This window comes from Narcine bancroftii, chromosome 3, assembly GCF_036971445.1.
Source record: "Narcine bancroftii isolate sNarBan1 chromosome 3, sNarBan1.hap1, whole genome shotgun sequence".
Classification (NCBI taxonomy): domain Eukaryota; kingdom Metazoa; phylum Chordata; class Chondrichthyes; order Torpediniformes; family Narcinidae; genus Narcine; species Narcine bancroftii.
The window spans coordinates 258246134-258265654 of NC_091471.1; the positions used below are offsets into that span (position 1 = coordinate 258246134).

The 19521-nt window shown below is 41.4% G+C and overlaps 1 protein-coding gene across 10 annotated transcripts in view; it reads right to left on the bottom strand.

Moving 5' to 3' along the window:
* LOC138758574 (GEM-interacting protein-like) overlaps nt 1-19521 on the bottom strand; it is a 197261-nt gene that overhangs the window by 109538 nt on the left and 68202 nt on the right. For 9 of the 10 annotated variants that reach the window (XM_069927700.1, XM_069927701.1, XM_069927704.1 and 6 more), the window contains 2 exons: nt 5502-5595; nt 1194-1269 (listed from right to left, as the gene is read on the bottom strand). In XM_069927700.1, coding sequence (XP_069783801.1) covers nt 1194-1269; nt 5502-5595 — 170 coding nt within the window. Of the gene's footprint in view, nt 1-1193; nt 1270-5501; nt 5596-9656; nt 9809-19521 lie in introns of those variants that run through there. The other variant, XM_069927707.1, reaches the window with a different exon arrangement.

The window sequence follows — 19521 nt, forward strand, 5'->3', positions numbered from 1 at the left end:
CAGCATCTGAAGGAAGTAAAGATATATGACCAAAGTTTCAGGCCTGGTGACGCCTTCCTGTTTTTTGCTTATTCCTTGAGGAAAGGCTCAGGCCGCTGTGAGATTGACTGAGTTCCTCCATGTGTTTTAACTACCATCACAGCACTTGCACACTTCCGTGTTTCATAGAAGGACGTGGTACTAATTCAAGGATGAGTGCAGATAGGCATAAAGATCCTGTTGGCTGAAGGGTCTGTTTCTGAGCTGTACGACTACTGGAGGAAACATGACTGCCCCTTGAGTGTCTGGGAGATTGTTCTTTGTTCATTCGGTATTCAGTTTTCAGTTCCCTCCTGCATACTTTTCTTTCGTTTCCCACTCTGTTCTTGCTGGGTGACATTTCTCCACCCTCTGGCCACATCCTGGCCTAAGTTGCCCTCTTGTCACCAGCTGCAAATCATGTCAGCCAAGGGTAGCATTACAGTGGGGCATCTACCCTGTCCTTTTAACATTGGCTCATATGTCAAATTTAGACCCACAGCTGATCTGGATTCCACTTCCATCTCTCTGCATTGGTTATTTATCTTTCTCTGTCTTAACTAACACTGCACTTTACACGAGGATCGTCAAGTCAGTTCCTCTGGATGTCGAATCCCGGAAACTTTGCATATGTTTGTACCAGACAAGCCGCTAGTTCCACTTTTTATTTTCAAATAGTTTCCCATTTGATACTTCAATAAAGAGCACTTCCTCCCCTGACGACGAAACCAGATGTTACAATGCAATCATAATGAGAGTTCAGTCTACAACCCTACACCCAACTGTTCATTTCACAGGCTTCACCAGAGCTGCAGGGTTACTACATTTCTAACAAAATGGCATCTAGTCTGACAACTCAAGTGTGGCAGTTAGTGAAATGCTGTTACAGCACTTTCTGTAAGGAGTTTGTAAGTTCTCTCTGTATCTGCGTGGGTTTCCTCTAGGTGCTCCGGTTTCCTCCCACGGTTTAAAGTGTACTGTGGACTGTAGGTCAATTGGGTGACATGGGCTTGAGGGCCCAAAGGCTCTGTTACCATGCTGCATGTTTAATTTACAAAATTAAACTCCAATATGCAAGAATTTCACTGTATTTCAGAGTAAACGGGGCTAGGCTGGAATGGCTTCAGCTCTGCTGCTGAGATGGAGTGGAGGTGAAGTTAAGACTACGGACTCACCTGGGTCTCCTCCTCTGGAGATTGTTCTGGGGAAGTGAAGCTGCTTTCTGCTTCAGTCATGAAAAGGTCCACGTTGCTGTAAGGGTAAGGACAGTCTGTGTTAACTTACAATATACTGTATTAAGAACATTTCATAAGATTCTTTGTCTCAATTTTGGAGGAAGTCAGCAGGGAATGTTGGAGAATTCATGGCTTATAAATCAAAACCACAGCCCCTTTTGGAACAGTTAACTCTTTTGGAGTCACAACCATCCCCTATGAAGGGGACATTTCCACAATCCTCCCTCCCAGATTGGTTTGAGATGAGATTTAAAATCTACAGTTACTCCAGTTGTATTGAAAGAACTGGAAGCAAGTCTCAGCAAGAGTTTTATCAGGGAAAGATAAATATCATTTTGGATCTGTACAGAGCATTCTGTTCAGAACGTGCATAGATCTGGACAGACCAGGGATAGATCCGGACAGACTGTGGGTAGATTTGGACAATCCACATGTAGATCCAGACAGACCGTGTACAATACCAGCTGGTTGGCTGGTAATGAACATGGCCTCATATGAAGGGTCAGGTGGAGGCACAGACCCTGTATGGATGAAGGTTAAGCTTGTGATTCTTTGCAGAGAACTTCATTTCCCCAAATTCCTTCAGCAAGCAGGAAGAATAGAATCAGAGAGAATCAATACTATTTCACGGTACTTTGAGTAAATGGGCTCAGCAGCACCTGGTAGTGACCCATATCAAGCGATGGGCCAGTGAAGATATGGGAATTCAAGGAGAAGTCATCTCCCTGACAGCTACATCTGAACGGCCAGTCAAGATGCAGCTCGTTATACACCATTAGGGATGGAGGTGCAGCTTGGTGGCACCCTGCTCGTACAGGGAATTCATAGATGGGAGCGATAGGAAAGCAGTCACACCGAAGTTGTCGGAGGCAGGAAGCTGGGTGACAGTCAGGAGAGAACAAGGAAAGGGAAGCAGGCAGGTAAAGCCTGTGCCTGTGCTCCTCAATAACAAATGTACCACTTTGGATACTGTTGGAGGATCAACCTACCAGGGCAAAGCTGCAGTGACCAGGTCTCTGGTACTAAGCCTGGCCCTTTGGCTCAGAAGGAGGGAGAAAAGAAGAGTGGTAGTGATAGGGGATTCAATAGTTAGAGGGACAGGCAGGATATTCTATGGACATGAAAGAGATGTCCAGATGGTTTATTGCCTCCCAGAGTCAGGGACATCCCAGGTTGGGTTCACAGCATTCTGAAATAGAGGGTGAGCAGGCCAGAAGTTGTGGTTCATATTGGTATTAATGACATAGGTAGGAAAAGAGAAGTCCTGGAGAGAGAATACAGGGAACCTCAAGGTCTTAATTGTTGCCTGTACCACGAGAAGGTAAGGGTAAGAATAGGTTGATATGGCAGATGAATGTGTAGCTATATAATTAATGCAGGAAGCAGGGTTTCACATTTCTGGATCATTGGAATAGCTTCTGAGGAAGGTATGATCTATAAAAACAGTGGGTTACCCCTGAACTGGAAGGGGGCCAATATCCTGGTGGAGAGGTTGGCTGGAGCTGTTGGGCAGGGTTTAAGCTAGTTTGGCAGGGGGATGGGAGGCGGAATGATAGGGCAGAGAATAGAGCAGATGATAGAAGGTTGATAGAAGGAATATGTAGTGAGATGGTGAGGAAGGTCAGGCAGTGGAGGGAGCATAAAGGCAATCAGTTGGAGGGTTTGAAATGTGTTTATTTCAACATTAGAAATATAAGGAATAAAGAAGGTGAACTTAGAGCATAGTTCAGTACTTGGATTGACAATGTTGTGGCTGTTACAGAGACTCCACTGATGCAAGGGCAGGATTGACTGATACAGGTACCGGGGGTTTACATCTTTCAAAAGAGTTTGGAAGGGAGGTAAAAGTGGGGGAGGGTGGGGGGGTGGGTGGAGGGTTGCATTACTGGTCAGGGACAATATCACCAGTACAGAAGGGGAGGACTTTGTGGAGGCAGTGTCTACTGAGGTAGTGAGTGGAAGTCAGAAGCTGGGAGTGATCAATCTATTGGGAGTAATCGCTTGGCCTCAAAATCAAGACATTGAGCAGAGAGTGAGGCAGATTGTAGAGTGGTGCAAAAATAACAGGTTGTTACAATGGGAGACTTCAACTACCCTAATATTGACTGGGACCTCCTTACTACAAGAGGGATAGAATTTGTCAGGAATGTCCAAGAAGGGTTCCTGACACAGTATGAGGAAAGCTGACCAAAGGAGAGGCTGTACTGGATCTAGTTCTGGGTAAGAAACCTGTCCTGTCTGTCATCACAATTTTCAACAGTATCCATAACACCTCCAACCTTCATACCATTTTCCAACTTCCTGACCCATTCTTTTAATTCTTCATTGCCGACATTACAGGCCTGAGCCCTTCTTCAAGCATCTGCAATGATTTACTTCTTTCATCGAGGGATTGAGTTCAGGATTCATGAGGTGAAAATGCAGCTCTATAAATCTCTGGTGAGACCACATTTGGAAAATCGCGTTCAGTTCTGGTCACTTCATTATAGGAAGGATGTGCAAGCTTTAAAAAAGATGCATAGTTGATTTGCCTGGATTGGAGAACATGTATTATGAGGAAAGGTTAACAGAACTGGAGCAAAGGAGGATGAGAGACGACTTAATAGAGGTCTACAAGGTTCTGAGAGGCCTAGGTAGCCAGCATTGTTTTCCGAGGGTGGGAGTAGCAAACACCAGAGAACCACTGTACAAAGTGAAGGGAGGAAAGTTTAGGGGAGACATCAGGGGTAATTTTTTTTAACAGAGAGTTGGTTTGCATTGCCAGGGGTAGTGGTGGAGGCTGGAACAATAGGGGCATTTAAGAGACCCTTAGACAGGCACATGGATGAAGGAAAAATAGGTTATGAGGTAGGGAGAGCTTAGTATTTTTTTGGTAGACACAACATCGTCCATCCATAATTATCGTTGAAGATGGAAGTGAGCCATCTTCTTGAACTTCTGCAATCCTTTTTGTGAGGGTAAACCCACAGGGCTGTTCGGGTGAGAAGTGCAGGATTTAAACCCAACAGGAGGGAAGGAGCAGCGATGTCAGGATAGTGGAAGGGAACACTTATCGAGTGGTTCCTATTCCCCAGAGTTATTGTCGCATCCCACAACTCCATTTTGTCACACTTGATTTTGTTTCAGGTTTCATTTGCCTTTCAATAATTTGGAATTGGATGTCAAACTGTTGTACAATGCTTGTTATTCTTGATATTTCAGGGAATCTATCAAATGAATGGCTCAAAGATACGCATCACTAAACTGCGCCAGTCCTTTGAAAATGGGAGGGATCTTACTGACATGTCTGAGAACTCACCTCATGACATCACAAACCTGTTGACCCTGTACCTTCGAGAGGTGAGTTACAGGCCTTAACACTCGGTCGCAATCTGAGGCTGATATTTAATTTTAGCCACCATTTACCACCACAACAAGGCAGTGACTTGTGTGCTCTGGATGGCTGGTGGCAGCCTTTTTACTGATTATTAACATTCTAATTATATGATGGGGAAAAAGTGTGACTGTGATCGTATAAATAGAGTAAACGATGATACTATGATCCAGTCAACAGTGAATCTTCAGATGATCTCAGGTGTGTTTCTCAAGTAAGTTGTGAATCACCTCATCCCATGTCTGATTGGATGCCCATATTCCAGTACCTATTCAATGCTAAATAAATGCTGAAGCCAACTTGAGATGCTTATAACAAGTAAATTACATTTATTTAAACTGGAGGCTGTTCCTTGAGTAACAGTCTGAGGAAGGGAAGAATTAGACACCCCCTTCCCCCCCCCCCCCCCCCCCCCACTGAGCTAAGACAAGAGCAAAAGAAAAATGGCAATTTATTGATGTTGAATTTGAAATAAAGTGGATGGAGAATTCCACATATTGGATGCAGACGGAGCCAAAAGGCCCTGATGTACCTCAGGAAACTCCATGGCAATATACACAAAAGGATTTAATTACCTTTTGACTCTTCAGACCCTAAGTTGTCAAGAGATGTGTTTCCAGAAAAGATTATAAATTCAAGTTTATTATCATCTGACTCCAACCTGACAGAGTTTCTCAGGACCACTGTGCACACACATATCACTGCCTATTTTGAAGCAGTAGAGGTGACCTCAGTAAATACATTTAATTAGGGGAATTAAGGGATATGGGGAAAAGGCAGTTAAGTGGAGATGATTATTACTCCCATAGATTATTTATCTGTACAGAAATCTTGGAATTAATTGTTAAATGGTGGGATCAAATGATTTTACTCACGAGTTCCCAAAGGAAACTTCAAATGCATCCAGCTCTCGGAATATTTCACTGTAACGTCTTGGCTTCTCACTGCTTTGGTCTTCAGCAATTAAACCTGTATAAAGAATGGAATTCATTAAATAGGGGCCTGGAGATTTCTTTGTCTTGAGGCCCTGCCTTCATTTGCCTTCAGTAAGGAGTGCTGATGGAATGCTTACAGCAATCCGACTGTGCCTGCTCATTCCCCTCAGAATTGGTTCCAGATGGTCTCGGAGTCATCCAGCATAAAACAGGCCTTTCGGCCCAAGGGAACTTCGTCAGTATTATTGCCAACTTTATTAACCGGCAAATTAGCTGGCTTGTCATGACAATTGCCAAGGTTATCTCAGGTGCCAAAAGAGTGAACACATTTCAAAGTTTCCCCACTGTCTTGCAAAAATCTTTAGATTTCCCAGATCTACAAATTCTTCTCTGTGAGGGACTAGATTTTTTTTAAACTGACCTTTTAGTTAACCATTTGGTCACAGTCTATCGGAGACATCCCTTTATTCTACCCAACTCTCCCCCCTTCCTATTTTGTTACTTGCAAAGCTGATGTTTTGTTCTCTCTTTCCCAGTTCTGATTAAGGGTCCCAGATCTGAAATGTTGACGGTTCCTCTTTCTACTCATGCCACTTGACTGGCTGAGTTTTCAACATTTTTAAATTTAGAGCTTTCAGCCCACTTGCCTGTGCTGCCCAGTTACACTCAATTGACCTACAACCCCGTTTGTTTTTGAATGGTAGGAGGAAGCCAGAGCACTCAGAGGAAACCTACGCAGACATGGGGAGAACGTAGAAACTCCTTGCAGACAGCACTGGATTCGAACCCCGGTCACAGCAATGCATGCCTGCTCAATTTTTATATTTTCATGGATAAGTTGAGGCAAAATTCCTACCATTACACCTCAACATTTTAGTGGAAGGATAGATACTTTAATGAAACAGCACTTGCTTAAGTAAATGTACTTTCAAAATTTAGTAAAATTATGGTGCCTTTACTATGTATCCACTGACCCCTCCGTGCAATTCTGCACCTTTGCATTTTTTGGGTTGAAGTATGTATGAGATGTCTACAGGTCTGCTCGCAAAATGCTTACCACTGCAGTTTTGATACATACCACAATAGTCTTGAACTTGAAACTACATTGTGAAATGCAGCACGAGCAAGTTTGGATATGGCATCAGTGAACGGAGCTTGCTGTACACAACTTGGGTTTTCTTCATTTATTTGGTGTATTATTGACAAATTTGTCACAGTTGAGAAAAGCCACTGCTGTTATTTTATTTCATGACTGCCAAACTAACCAGTATTTTGTTTTGCAAAACAATTTTATGATGCTTTTGAACATGACACTGCTTGGAATCAAACACTCTTCCCTATTCTCACAATCTCGGAATCAGCTTTTTAATAAATGCAGTTTTGCTTTACATTGTGTTTCCAAACAATAAATTCAAAACAAGCCTTTTGTCAACCCTAAAGATCTACTGAGCTCCAAGCCCTGAACCTTTGGAACTGGTCTCAGGCACAGTTAATCAACTTCCCTCTTTCTGCCTCCTCCTACCCCCCCACCCCCCACCCCCCACCTCCCATCAGATTCTTGGTTGTCTTTTGATGTTCATGTTCCAAGCAACTTCCTTCTGAATTTCGCTGTGTAAAAAGGAACTCAACCATACACTAATTACATGTTGAAAATCACCAAATACCACACAATCCATTTGTACATGATCTTGAACATTAAACTCTGCTATTGAATTAAAGAAATAAAATATACCAATAAAGTTGCAAAGAATAAGATTTTGACCACATATGTTCCCACTCTCAGTTTCAAGTTCTCTCAGGGGAATTCAGACTAACATTATCGATTCACTTTATTCAACCTGGAATTATTCTGATTCAAGGTGGACAGGGTTGTAAAGAAAGCTTTTGGCATCTTAGAATTTGGAATATTGAGTATAGGAGTTGGGATGTTATGTTGAAGTTGCTTAAGGCATCGGTGAGGCCAAATTTGGAATACTTTGTCCAGTTCTGGGCACCTAGCTGCAGGAAGGATATCAATAAGATTGAAAGAGTGCAGAGAAGATTTACTAGGATGTTGCTGGGACTTCAGGAGTCGAGTTCCAGGGAAAGATTAAACAGGTTAGGTCTTTTTTCCCTGCAGCGAAGAAGAAGGGAGGGGAGATTTGATAGAGGTTTTGCAAGATTATGAGAGGTATAGACAGAGTGGATGCAAGTGGACTTTTTCCACAGATTGAGGGAGATAAATACGAGGGGTCATAGTTTTAAGCTGAAAGGGGAAAGGTTTAGGGGGAAGGTCTTCACTCAGAGAGTGGTGGGAGTATGGAAGGAGCTGCCATCTTATGTGGTGAATGCAGGCTCGATTGTGTGTTTTAAGAATAAACTGGATGATGCATGGACGGGAGAGGCCTGGAGGGTTATGGAATGGGAGCAGGTCAGGGGGACTAGTGAAATAGTGGTCAGCACAGACTAGAAGGGACAAATGGCCTGCTTTATGTGCTGTAGAGTTCTATGGTTCTATTTGCCAACTTACTTAACAGTTCCTGCTTGATGATTTCTAGACTCAATAATAACTACACTGTCCGAAATAAATCACTAAGAAATCATTGGGAATGAGACATAAAGTAATGAGCATTAATTCTGAGAGATAAATGTAGTTCTTCAATAGTGTCTCTGGAATTCAAAGATATTCAAAATCAGTAGTACTGAATGTGTTGATGTATTCATCAATACGTACAAAGATTCCATCAATTCCATCCCACATTTAAATAAACATTCATATAATATTAGTTAAAATATGTGGCGTGATGTGAAAAGTAACACAGCAGGATAATTTGATTCAAAAAAATCATAGTATCAACCCTCAAACCTCAGGCCACGAGTTGAGTTCTAAAGTTGAACCTTCTCCTCTTCCAACCAAGGCAAAGTAAACTTTCTTAAAGATAGCTTATAAACATCCCCGAGAATTAGGATAACGTGGCATTTCTAATCATGTTCTTATCTCACTTTGACCTTACTCTTTTTGATATAAAATGTCCCCATTTCACTATTTCCACCAATTCTGGCCCCAGAGACACAGGCAGATTGCCTTTCCCCCACTGGCCAACCTGTGGCATGTCTCTCCTCACACTCCCATTTCTAACTCTCTCCTCCTCATCTCCCCACTCTCCCACTTTCTACACTCCCCTTCACTCCCCTATACCCTTTGCCTTCCCTATCGCAACCTCTCCCCACCCTCCCCATTTCTCCCTCTCTCCCTTATCACTCCCTATCCCATCTTTTTATCTCTCCTTCCCTAACACTCCACCTCCCCACAATCCCCCTCTTCCTGATCACCCCACCCTCCTTTATCACCCTTTCCCCACCCTCCCCATTTCTCCCCATCACTCCTTACTTTTTCCAACTCTTCCACCTATCCCTCTCCCCTTTTCAATTATCTCACATTCCCCGTCTCTCCCCTATCACTCCCTCTCTCTCACCTCTATCACCCTGCCCCTACCCCTGCTCCCTCATCACGCCTCTTCCCATGCCCTTTCCACATCTCCTCTTCTTTTCTAGCCATATCTTGATTAATGTCTCTGTTGAGGTCATGGGAATGCAAGGGACGAGATCGGTGTTCTGATGTAAAAGTAAAAGAGAAATGGTCTTGCACTCAATGCATCGCTCTCATTCTCCATCTTCATGCCAAGGAGATGTACCTTTGATGATCTCTGATCAACTACAGAAGTGCTGCCCTCCTCTAGCAACCAGGGATTTGGAGAAAACATCAAACCAAAGCCCCATTTGCCTCTCCAGTGGAGATTTATGCTTTCCTCTAGCCTTCATTTCTGATCTTTCCCAGCATTAAGATTTCATTAGTTAAGGTTCTGTCATTCATTTAATTGAATTTAGACATACAGCTGGTAGCAGGCTATTTCAGCCCACGAGTCCATGCCGCCCCAGTTTACACCCCCAGTATGTTTTGAACATACATTTTCATTGTTTCAGTTGCCTCAAATCTAGCTTGAATTTAAAATACTTTCCAAAATATGTTCCAAACTGCAAGGTGCAAGAATAATCTAAATTAATCAAACATTTCACAAATTGGCAGCTCCAACAATTTCTAGTTCATGAACTTACAAATCTCGGATGATCCAGAGTTTGTTTTCTGTAGTGCATGCACACCAAATGTTGGTAGATGAACTTCAGTGGATGAGGCAGCTGCCTTCCCCAGCCCTTTGCCAGACCCCAAACTCTGAACCATTACCAAAGGGTCCTGTTTCCAGTCGAAAACAAACACTGAACTACGGAACAAGGTCTCAGGCTCTACACAGCTTCCTGCAAGTCACAGACTTGCACCAACCACAAACGGATGAGATTGAGATCAGAGAGGAAGGAGGGGAGAGAATGGCCTGAAAAATATTGCTCACTTTGTGGTGCTTTAGTGTAATGATTCCACAGCTGCAGGGCAGTCAGCAATTAATGCTGTTACAAAGATGACCTGATATCTCTTGGGTTTAAGAGTCAGAAACATCTAATCCCCCTGTCACAACTCAAAATGTCAAAGCCACTATCTTCACCAGACTCTCCTAGTTGGGTAACAAATAAACCCACTGGAACACACCCACAGACAGCGACCTACATAGAAGCTGCACTTCCGCTAGGCTTCAGATCTGACACACACACATAGGTCAGCACCGCTAATCCTCAGAAGCAAAATACAAGGGAAGACTTTATTCAAATGTTTTGCGCATACTTCTGCTTTCATCCATAACCTGTATATTTTTCTCTTTCTGACAACTTGGTAAAGAAGAGCCAAATTTTGTGATTAAATGTGCAACTTGGATAAGAAACTCCTTAAAACGATGTCTGTCATATCTAATTCTTCTCCAGTGCAAAAGGCATTGGGTGGGGAAAGAATGAGGAGGAAAGAGGCTCAAAGTGCCCAAAATACCTTTGAAACCGTTCGGCACAGGAACAGAAATAGGCCATTCAGCCCATTAGGTATTCATGATCTGATCTCTTTTTGAGTATTTTATTTTGAGAATTTTGAATCAACATGCAATTAAAATAGAGAAAAACATCAAAATCCACAATATTAACAAAATCGTACAAATCTCGACCCACATGTTGATATTAAAGTGTGAAAAAAAGAGTTAACGTGATTAAATTATTTCAAAGAAAGAAAAATTCCAATAATAACAACAAAATTGCAAATTCAATGTCCACATCGAACCAAAGGGAGAAAAAAAGAGAAAGAACAAAATGAGAATATCATCCCCCCCCTCCCAAGAAACAAGAAGAAAAATTAAGAAAAGAGAAAGAATAAGACAAGGAAAAAATTGGCTTCACCTCGGATAAACCCCACTCCCATCAAGGGACAAATAACCTGACTTATCTAGGGTCCACGGCGCAGTGAGCACCGGGGTGGGGGTGGGGGGGTGTTGGAGAGACAGGAGGGGGAAATCGTTAAAGATTTACCCCGATGTACTTTAGGTATGAATTCCATTTTCTTGAAAATACATCATCCCTGTTTCTGAGGTTCGAGGTGATCATCTCGAGGGGAACACAATTTCTATCTTCCAGCGGCTAAACCTAGTTGGGAATCAGATTTCCAAGTAGCTGCATTTCCTGGCCACTGCTAAAGCGAGCTGAATGAATTATAATTGACGTTTTGACGGCCTCATTCCCCAGTAAAAATAATTCTGAGGGTATCGAATTACAGAATTTTTTTTTCTCAGGAGATTACCCAAATCTTCCCAGAAAGGCCTCATTTTAGGCCTCACCAGGCTGAATGCAAAAAAGTACCTATTTCTTGACCACAACAAAAACATTGGTCTGATATTTCCAATTTGAATTTATGTAACTTTTGTGGAGTGAGGTATAGCTGATGCAAGAAGTTACATTGCACCAGCCGATACCTTACATTAATCGTGTTAATCATGATGTCCCACCATAATTTGGACCAGCAAAATGGATCAATTTCTATACCCAAATCTGATTTCCACCTCTGTCTTGATTTATTAAGCTCTTGTATAGGGGTTCCCATCTGAAGTAAGGTATATTCATGAGTTGATTCATTTTCCCACTCAGCCCCTCTGTCCAGCCTTGTCCCCTGAACCTTTGATGCCCTGGATAATCAATAACCTATCAATCTCTGCCTTAAGTACACCCAATGTCCTGGCTTCCACAACTGCCTGTGGCAACCAATTCCACAGATTCACTGCCTGCTGCCTGAAGAAATTCCTCCACATTTCTGTTCTAAGTGGACTCTCTTCAGTCCTGAAGTTGTGCCCTCTTGTCCTAGCTGTTCCCATCATGGGAAACGACCTTTCTACATCTACTCTGTCCATGCCTTCAACATTCCCTCATTCTCCTAAATTCTACATTCCTCATGTGATAACTCTCTCAATGGAACCAGTGAACCTCCTCTGAACCCTCTCTAACTTCAGCACATCCTTTCCTAAACAAGGAGTCCAAAACATGACTAATATTAGTGCAGAACAATAAACTAGTTTAATGTAAGTAATACATATTTTTGAATCAAATTCTGAAATTGTTTTTTTGACTCGCCAGGAAAGGTCTTACCTAGATCTCGGGGTATAATTGTTGTTGCCACATGCCATCAGAGACCTGGGTGCAACCCTGACCTCGACTGCTGCCTGTTTGCAATTTGCATTTTCTCTCAGTGACTGAGTGAGCTTCCAATCTCCTGCCATGTCTGTGGGCACAGTCAGGTGAAGTACAGGATCTATCATTTCCCAGAAGACAAAACTGTCTTTCTTTACCACTGGTGTCAACAGATAGCTTGAAAATGCAACACACCTCCAAGGTTCTGATGAATTATAGTTAATGACTGGCCTTGTGTAGGAAGGAAAAAAAAGATGTAAAGGTCACTCACATGAACTTGCATCACATTACAACCTTTGCTGAAAATCGGCATGGTTAGTGCAACCCTATTACAGTGTGTTCGAATCCCATGCAGTCTGTAAGGAGTTTGTACTTTCTCCCTGTATCTATGTGGGTTTCCTCTGGGTGCTCCGATTTCCTTCAAAAACATCTCAGGTTAGCGGGTTAATTGGGTGGCACAGGCCCATGGGCCTGAAGGGCCTGTTACCATACTGTATGCCATTTTGAACCTAGTTAAGTTCACAAACTTCTGGGAATTAATGTCAATACAGAATATCAAGATTTATATTCAATTAATTACCTTCCTTTAATAAAAAAGATTAAACTAGATTTGATTAGGTGGAAGGATTTACCTTTAGGTTTATTGGGGAGGATTAATACTATAAAAATGAATATTTTTCCTCGGATGCAATATTTATTTCAATCAATTCCTTATTTTTAAAAAGTTTTTTTAAGGATTTATATAAAGCAGTTAGAGAATTTTTATGGAAGGGAAAATTTCCGAGGGTAGCAATGAAAAGGTTGATGTGGGACTTTCAATTTGGAGGTTTGAGATTACCTAATTTTCAATATTATTATGAGGCAGCTCAATTTAAATTTCTTGGTGCATTAATGAATATGGAGGATCCGCCCAGTTGGGCAAAGACAGAACTGGCAGTTATTTTAGAAAAACCTCCACATGAATTTTTGTTTCGATGGAATAAAAATTTGTTACGAACTTATGATGTACCAATATTGAAACATTTATTGAATCTATGGACGAGTAAACTTGATAAAATGGGGCTTAAAAATAAATGGTCTGGGCGATTGCCATTATATAATAATCAACTTGTTCCTTTTACCGTCTCCAATATCACTTTGAAACAATGGGAAAGGAAAGGAATAAAAAATTTATCTGATTGTTTTTTTGAAGGACATTTTTGTTCTTTTGAGGAATTACAAAAGAAATTTGGTATTAGTGGAAATTCTGTATTTGTGTACTATCAGTTAAGATCATTTGTAAAACAGATATGTGGTCGGCAAATGACTTTATTGCCCGAAACTAGTTTTGAGAAATATGTACTTTCAATACCAGAAAAGGGGTATATATCTGATTTGTATTGTATTTTACAAGAAAATGAAAATAAGAAAGATTGGGATAAAGATAAGTTGAAATGGGAAAAAGATTTAGGTTCTACAATAGCTGAAGAAGCTTGGATGGAAATTTGTCAAAACAGTATTCGGAAATTGATTAATGCTAGATTAGCGATGATTAATTATAATTTTATACATCAATTATATTTAACACCAGAAAAATTTAAAACATTTGGTCTTAGTAAGTCAGACTGTTGTTTTCATTGTAATCAGACAGCTAGTACTTTTTTACATACTGTCTGGTCCTGTGACCGATTGCAACAGTTTTGGAAAGGTATCCAATCTATATTTAATAGATTATATAATTTTTGTGTTGTATTAGATCCTGATGTATTTTTATTAGGGAATATGCAATCATTAATTGATTTAGGATTAAATGATTATCAGATTTCTTTTATCTATTTAGCTTTAGCAGTGGCCAAGAAATGTATAGCGTCTACTTGGAAAGATAGAACTATACTAACTTTGGATAGGTGGTATTTAGAGATGAAGTCTTGTTTAATTATGGAAAGGATATCTTTTTCAATTCAAGATAAGATGTCTTTTTATAAGTTGAAGTGGACTCCATTTGTTAAGTATATGCAATTAAGTTTGATTTAAGTATGTTCTTAGATGTGATATTTTAGATCTGATAAATCTTTTTTTTATTATTTTTATTTGTCATGTTTTTCTTTTTCTTTGTGTGTGTTTTTTTTAAATACATAATATTGTTAATTTTACTAATTCTTCACTCTATTTTGGGGGAGGGGAAGGGTGGTTTTTTATATATATAGATTTTTTAGTTCTTGTATATGTGGGGGGGGTGTTAGGTTGAATTAAGTTAGTTTATTAATGTTGTATTGTAATTATATTATTTTATATTCTTTCTTTAAATGTAATTTTTCTTTTTATTCCTGTGATAAAATCTTTAAATAAAGTTTTCAAAAAAAAGTTCACAAACTTCCACTTACAGGATAATCAATCCTCCTCAACATTAGTAACATTACGTTATTCAGCCTCTTGCCCTCTCTCCATCATTCAATTAGATCACACCCCATGTTTACCTCAACCTCAACTCCCTGCTTTAGCTTAAGTTTTCAAAATTATTTTAATATTCAAAGATAGCACAGTAACAGGCCCTTTCAGCCCTTGAGCACACAGTGCCCAAGTACACCCATGTGGCTAATTGACCTACAACCCCAATACATTTTGGAACAGTGGGAGCACCCAGAGGAAACTCATGCAGACAGTGGCACAGTAACAGCGTTACACCAACCGTGCTGCCCTACTATTTCTTCCGTTACTTATCTTCTTGATAAAATGAATGCTGTGCTAAAAAAGAACAGATATCTGGGGAATTCCAGCTGTGGAAAGTGATAGAATAGATGGGTAACAGCTTCTGATCCACAGACTAATCATGTACTTGCTGGTGCTCTTTACCCAGATGTCTGTTCTGATCAACTCCATCCACAACATTTCATCTTCAACTAAGCTTGCAGCAGTCTGAAGGAGGAATAAAGATGCCAAATACAGATCATTCGGGCAGCCTGAGGTCATATACAAGACTCTGATTGTACTATTTACAGTTTATACAAACTTCTGATTCATTACCAGCTTTCTCAAACAACTCGGTAGCAAGTAACATATCATGTACCTTTAGGAGAAGGAGAAACCTGGGAGAGGACCCTACAGGGAAGGCAGCATGGCAGCAGACCAACAAGGGCTCAGTGGTTGCTGAAGCCCAGCTTGCGGAACAAGGCATTGGGACAAGGATGCAAGGGGGTGCCAGGGGCAACAAGGGGTCCTGAAGAAGCCTAGTTATATCTGAGGGTTCAGATCTGGGAACTCGGGTTGCCAGTGGAATGGACAGGAGACCGTGTGGTTGCAGAGGCTGCGGGAGCGCAGGAACCGAATCCATAGATACTCAGTATCTCCAAAGGGATTTTCTTTTGCTTCTCTTTTCCTTATTGTGAGGCAGTGCTAGTGGGGCCTTTGTGTGCCTTATGGAGACAACACATGACAAATTTGTGTACTTCTATAATAAAGGAATCTAGATTAAAGTCAATAAAATCTGGTTGCTGGTAAGGAACAAATGAAGGAATTGTGCGATCTAATAGTCACCAGATTGACAGGACGGACTATAGCACAAATTGACCATTTCAGTGCCCAGATGTTTTCAAACCTGGGGCTTTTGCTCTCAATACAAGGAACTAATCCAATGTGTGTCAAGTGTGACTGAATATATATGGATTTATTTTTGGGAGATAAATTAGGAAAGGTTTGTTAGAGTAGGTTACAGAAAAACACTTTAAAACAGATCTTATTTGAAATACTGGAGCACTGCTAATGCTAGACATGTCGGGGCCTCAGAGCTTTTGCAAAAGCTTTGAAGAGTGCTCAAGAGACTTCACTAATAGATTGTTGTTTACCAAAGGCAACAGATGAAAGAGCAGTTCTGAGCTGCTGCTGTATGTAAGAGGGTCAGGTGGTTTTGCGAGCAGAGAGAATCAAACAGGCTTTTCTCTCAGAGAGAGATAGAGAGAGAGAGCGATATCACTTGTACAGTGTTACAGCCAGTAGACAGTAGCTGGGACTGGAACAGGACAAGCTGGCAAGCCCATTTGGAAGACGGCTTGGTCAAAGCCCTCGTGGTTCATGCAAGAGGAGAGGACTGGCTGTCTAATGTTTCACTTGGAATAAGGGAAACAAAAAGGAACTCTGTGGTGTCCTGAAAGAAAGAGGTTATCATCTGGAGAACCCTGATGGGGAAAGTTCTGTCAGCAAGACACTGGAGTGGCTGATGGAAGTGTATCAGTTCTGGATGTCCTGGAACAACAAATCTGTCTCTGAAAACCGACAAGAACCTTCCTGAGTGGTAACCATTTACCTTTCAAGCACCAAAGCCTGGTGCACTTTATAAATGTTAAAATCTGTGCACAGTATAAGAATTGCCTGGCACCAGTGAAATTAGAGGAATGAGAAGTGAGGTTGGACTGTGAACCAAAGAACTTTTCTGAATTTACACACGCATTACATACACGTGCACTTAGAATTAGAAGGGGGTTAAGTTAGGTTAAGTAAGTCAATCGAGATAAGTTAAAGTTTGATTCTGTTTTCATGTTTAAAGATATTTAAAAGCAACTTTTGTTTGGTGAATGCTGGGTTTTGGGGTCCTCTGGGCTCGAAACCCAAGATGTTGAGAGCCATGTTATCAGTTTATGCATTCAAATAAACAACCAGGTCCAAAAGAAATCCAGCGCGACGCAGAGTTTCCAATTACGGTACCTCCTTCTCCATGAAGACTCAGTCCTCTGACCCTTGTACGGCTGTGACCCAAGGCTCCTTAATCACTGCTTCCCACCAAGTTAAAGGGAGAGCTGCTGGTTCTGCCATTTGTCAGTACAACCATTGAATTGGAGCACAGCTCCAAATCCCTTTAATAAACATTCTCATCAGTCATTAACCAGCTAACCAGGCCCTGTCAAAAGACTTCTCAACTCAGCTATTTACAACTGCAGTGGTAAATACACACCCACCCAAGCATATCCTTCCAGCTTACATTCCATTCATTCCAAGCCTTTATAGGCCACTCATAATCACTTAAAGTCATTCACTCACTCCACTTTTTAACCTGAGGGTGCTGTTTCTAATGGTAGTTGTGGGAAGGGAAGGAAATTGTGGCCAGGAGTTCACTTCCCTTGACTACAAAGCTCAAAGTGCCATGCACAAGACAAAAGAGTCTGATTCCTTCCTTTTGCCAAATATCCAACTGGTGTTCAACTTTTCAGGATCCCTTGTGCAGGTAGGATACTTAAAAGCTTCTAGGCCTACCGAAGATGCAACTTGCTTTACATATAATCTCCACCCCCACCTCCCCACCACCACTCCATGGAATGGATAAAGTCGGGTCTTGTCAAGCTGCTATCTTCTGGCCAAGTTAAACTGTGCAGATTTTGCACCTTCTCCTTGTGACCAAGTCGCCCCCACTCTCTCATTGTAAACCATCCTTTTTAAGAGTCGTTGAATCCGTGCCAACCCATCAATGAGTCTCTTACTCATCCTGTTTTAGTCTCCACACATTCTCATCAACTCCCCCGCCCCCTCCCCCACCATTCTCTAGCACACTAGGGTTGCACAGAGGATCCTGAGGCAATGCACTGACAAATGCCCAGATCAGAGGCAGAAGGAGCAGGGCACCTCAATCCACTACATCTGTGGAAGAGGTGGAGGTTCCTAACTGACCTCAGGCACTTCAAGAACTCACAGATCCAGAGTTCGATGGATACCATCCTCCATCCTGAGCAACTGCCTAACAGAGAAACAGCACTGTGGTTGAATGGCCATTTGTCAACATGGGGTACACAAGCAAATGGCCCATCCATCACAGGGTACATAAGCAAATGACCCATCTGTCATGGGTACAGTATCTATGCTAACACCCCATTCTGGTGGGTTATTGACATGGTATTCCTGGGACCGGTGGGAGTCAGCTCATTCATGATATGAAACCAAAAGGGAAATATCAAATGCCAGTACGACTTTGTTTGCCAGGAGTGATTCAACCACTTTCAGGCACACTTCCTCTTTTCAAATCTGAGAAAACTGAATTTAGATTGCCAGGCAAAAGATATTGCATGCACATTCTAATCCCAAGCTGCAGTAAGTTCTCTTCTGAGTCAACAAAAGATGTGTTGCTGCACACAGGATAGGTGAATTCCACTTCGTGCAACTAAGAGTTGGGCTTTTCTCAAGTTTATTGACATCCGATTGCACAACTTCAACCCAATGAAACAGGTTTCCAGTCCTTGGTGCAAAACACGCACACACACAACAGATGTAACATACATTCAGACAAATAATACACGTGGAAGTCAAGTATTCATAGATACAAATAAATAAATATTGTTTTGTACATATGTGGTCTTGGATGGTGAGTGTGAGCAGTTCCTTTGTTCGTTCAGCATTCTCTCTGCCTGTGGGAAGAAGCTGGCTCTGATCCTCCTGTATCTCTTCCCCAACCGGAGCAGCTGAAAGATGCCATGTGCAGAGCAGGGAAGGGGTTTTGCATGCCCTCTTAAGACAACGATCCCAGTAGATCACATCGATGAGGGAGGGAGACTCCAGTGATCCTCTCTGCCACTCTTATGGTCCTTTGGATTGACCTCTGATCTATTTAAGAGATCTTGTCTTTAAATCATGGCTGGATTCTTGCATATTCACAAACCTGAACAATCTTGTAACCCCATTAGGCCTTCCAGGTTTAATAACTGTAATGAGTGGTTGGGATGGAACTCTTTATACACAAAGAACCCAACACCACACAGCCGAATCGAGAGCCATTCAGTCCTCTGCAATCTCTGTTGATAACAATCACACCTGTCCCCATTGATGTCATTGGTGGTACTCATCATTTGCCTCATCTAAAAGGCTCACTTATCCTCAAACTACTGGTTTTCTCTGAGAGAGCTAACACCTCTGTTCGGATTCTCCGGATGGTGTGACATTGGAAGTGAGAAACATGGCTCCATTTGCCCTTTCTGGCTGACACACTCCTTCAAAGAGTGGAGCTGGAATCCTACCCTCTATTCATGCCAATATTTGTTCATCAATCAACATATAGTGAAAGTCTTAAAATCCACACTGCTCATGGATTGGATCAGTCCAGATTTGTTGATTTTTCTGGATTCTTGGGCAGTACTTTCAAGTTTAAGAAGGAATAAAGAAGAGATGAACAGGTAAATGTTGATCGTTTATTCATTAGCAAATACAGCGCGCTTCATTTCTCAAATCGAGCAGTTTTATAGAAAAATTAAGGCAACATCTGACAAAAATGTAAATTTTTTTTAAAAAAGCACATCATGCTGAAAATTATGTTTAAAAATGAACATTGTAAAAGAAAAACAGTATACAAATGAATTTCTTTGTGATAAGATGACATATGGCTGATTGTTCCTGCTTGTATCTGTAGCTCTTACGCACGCAT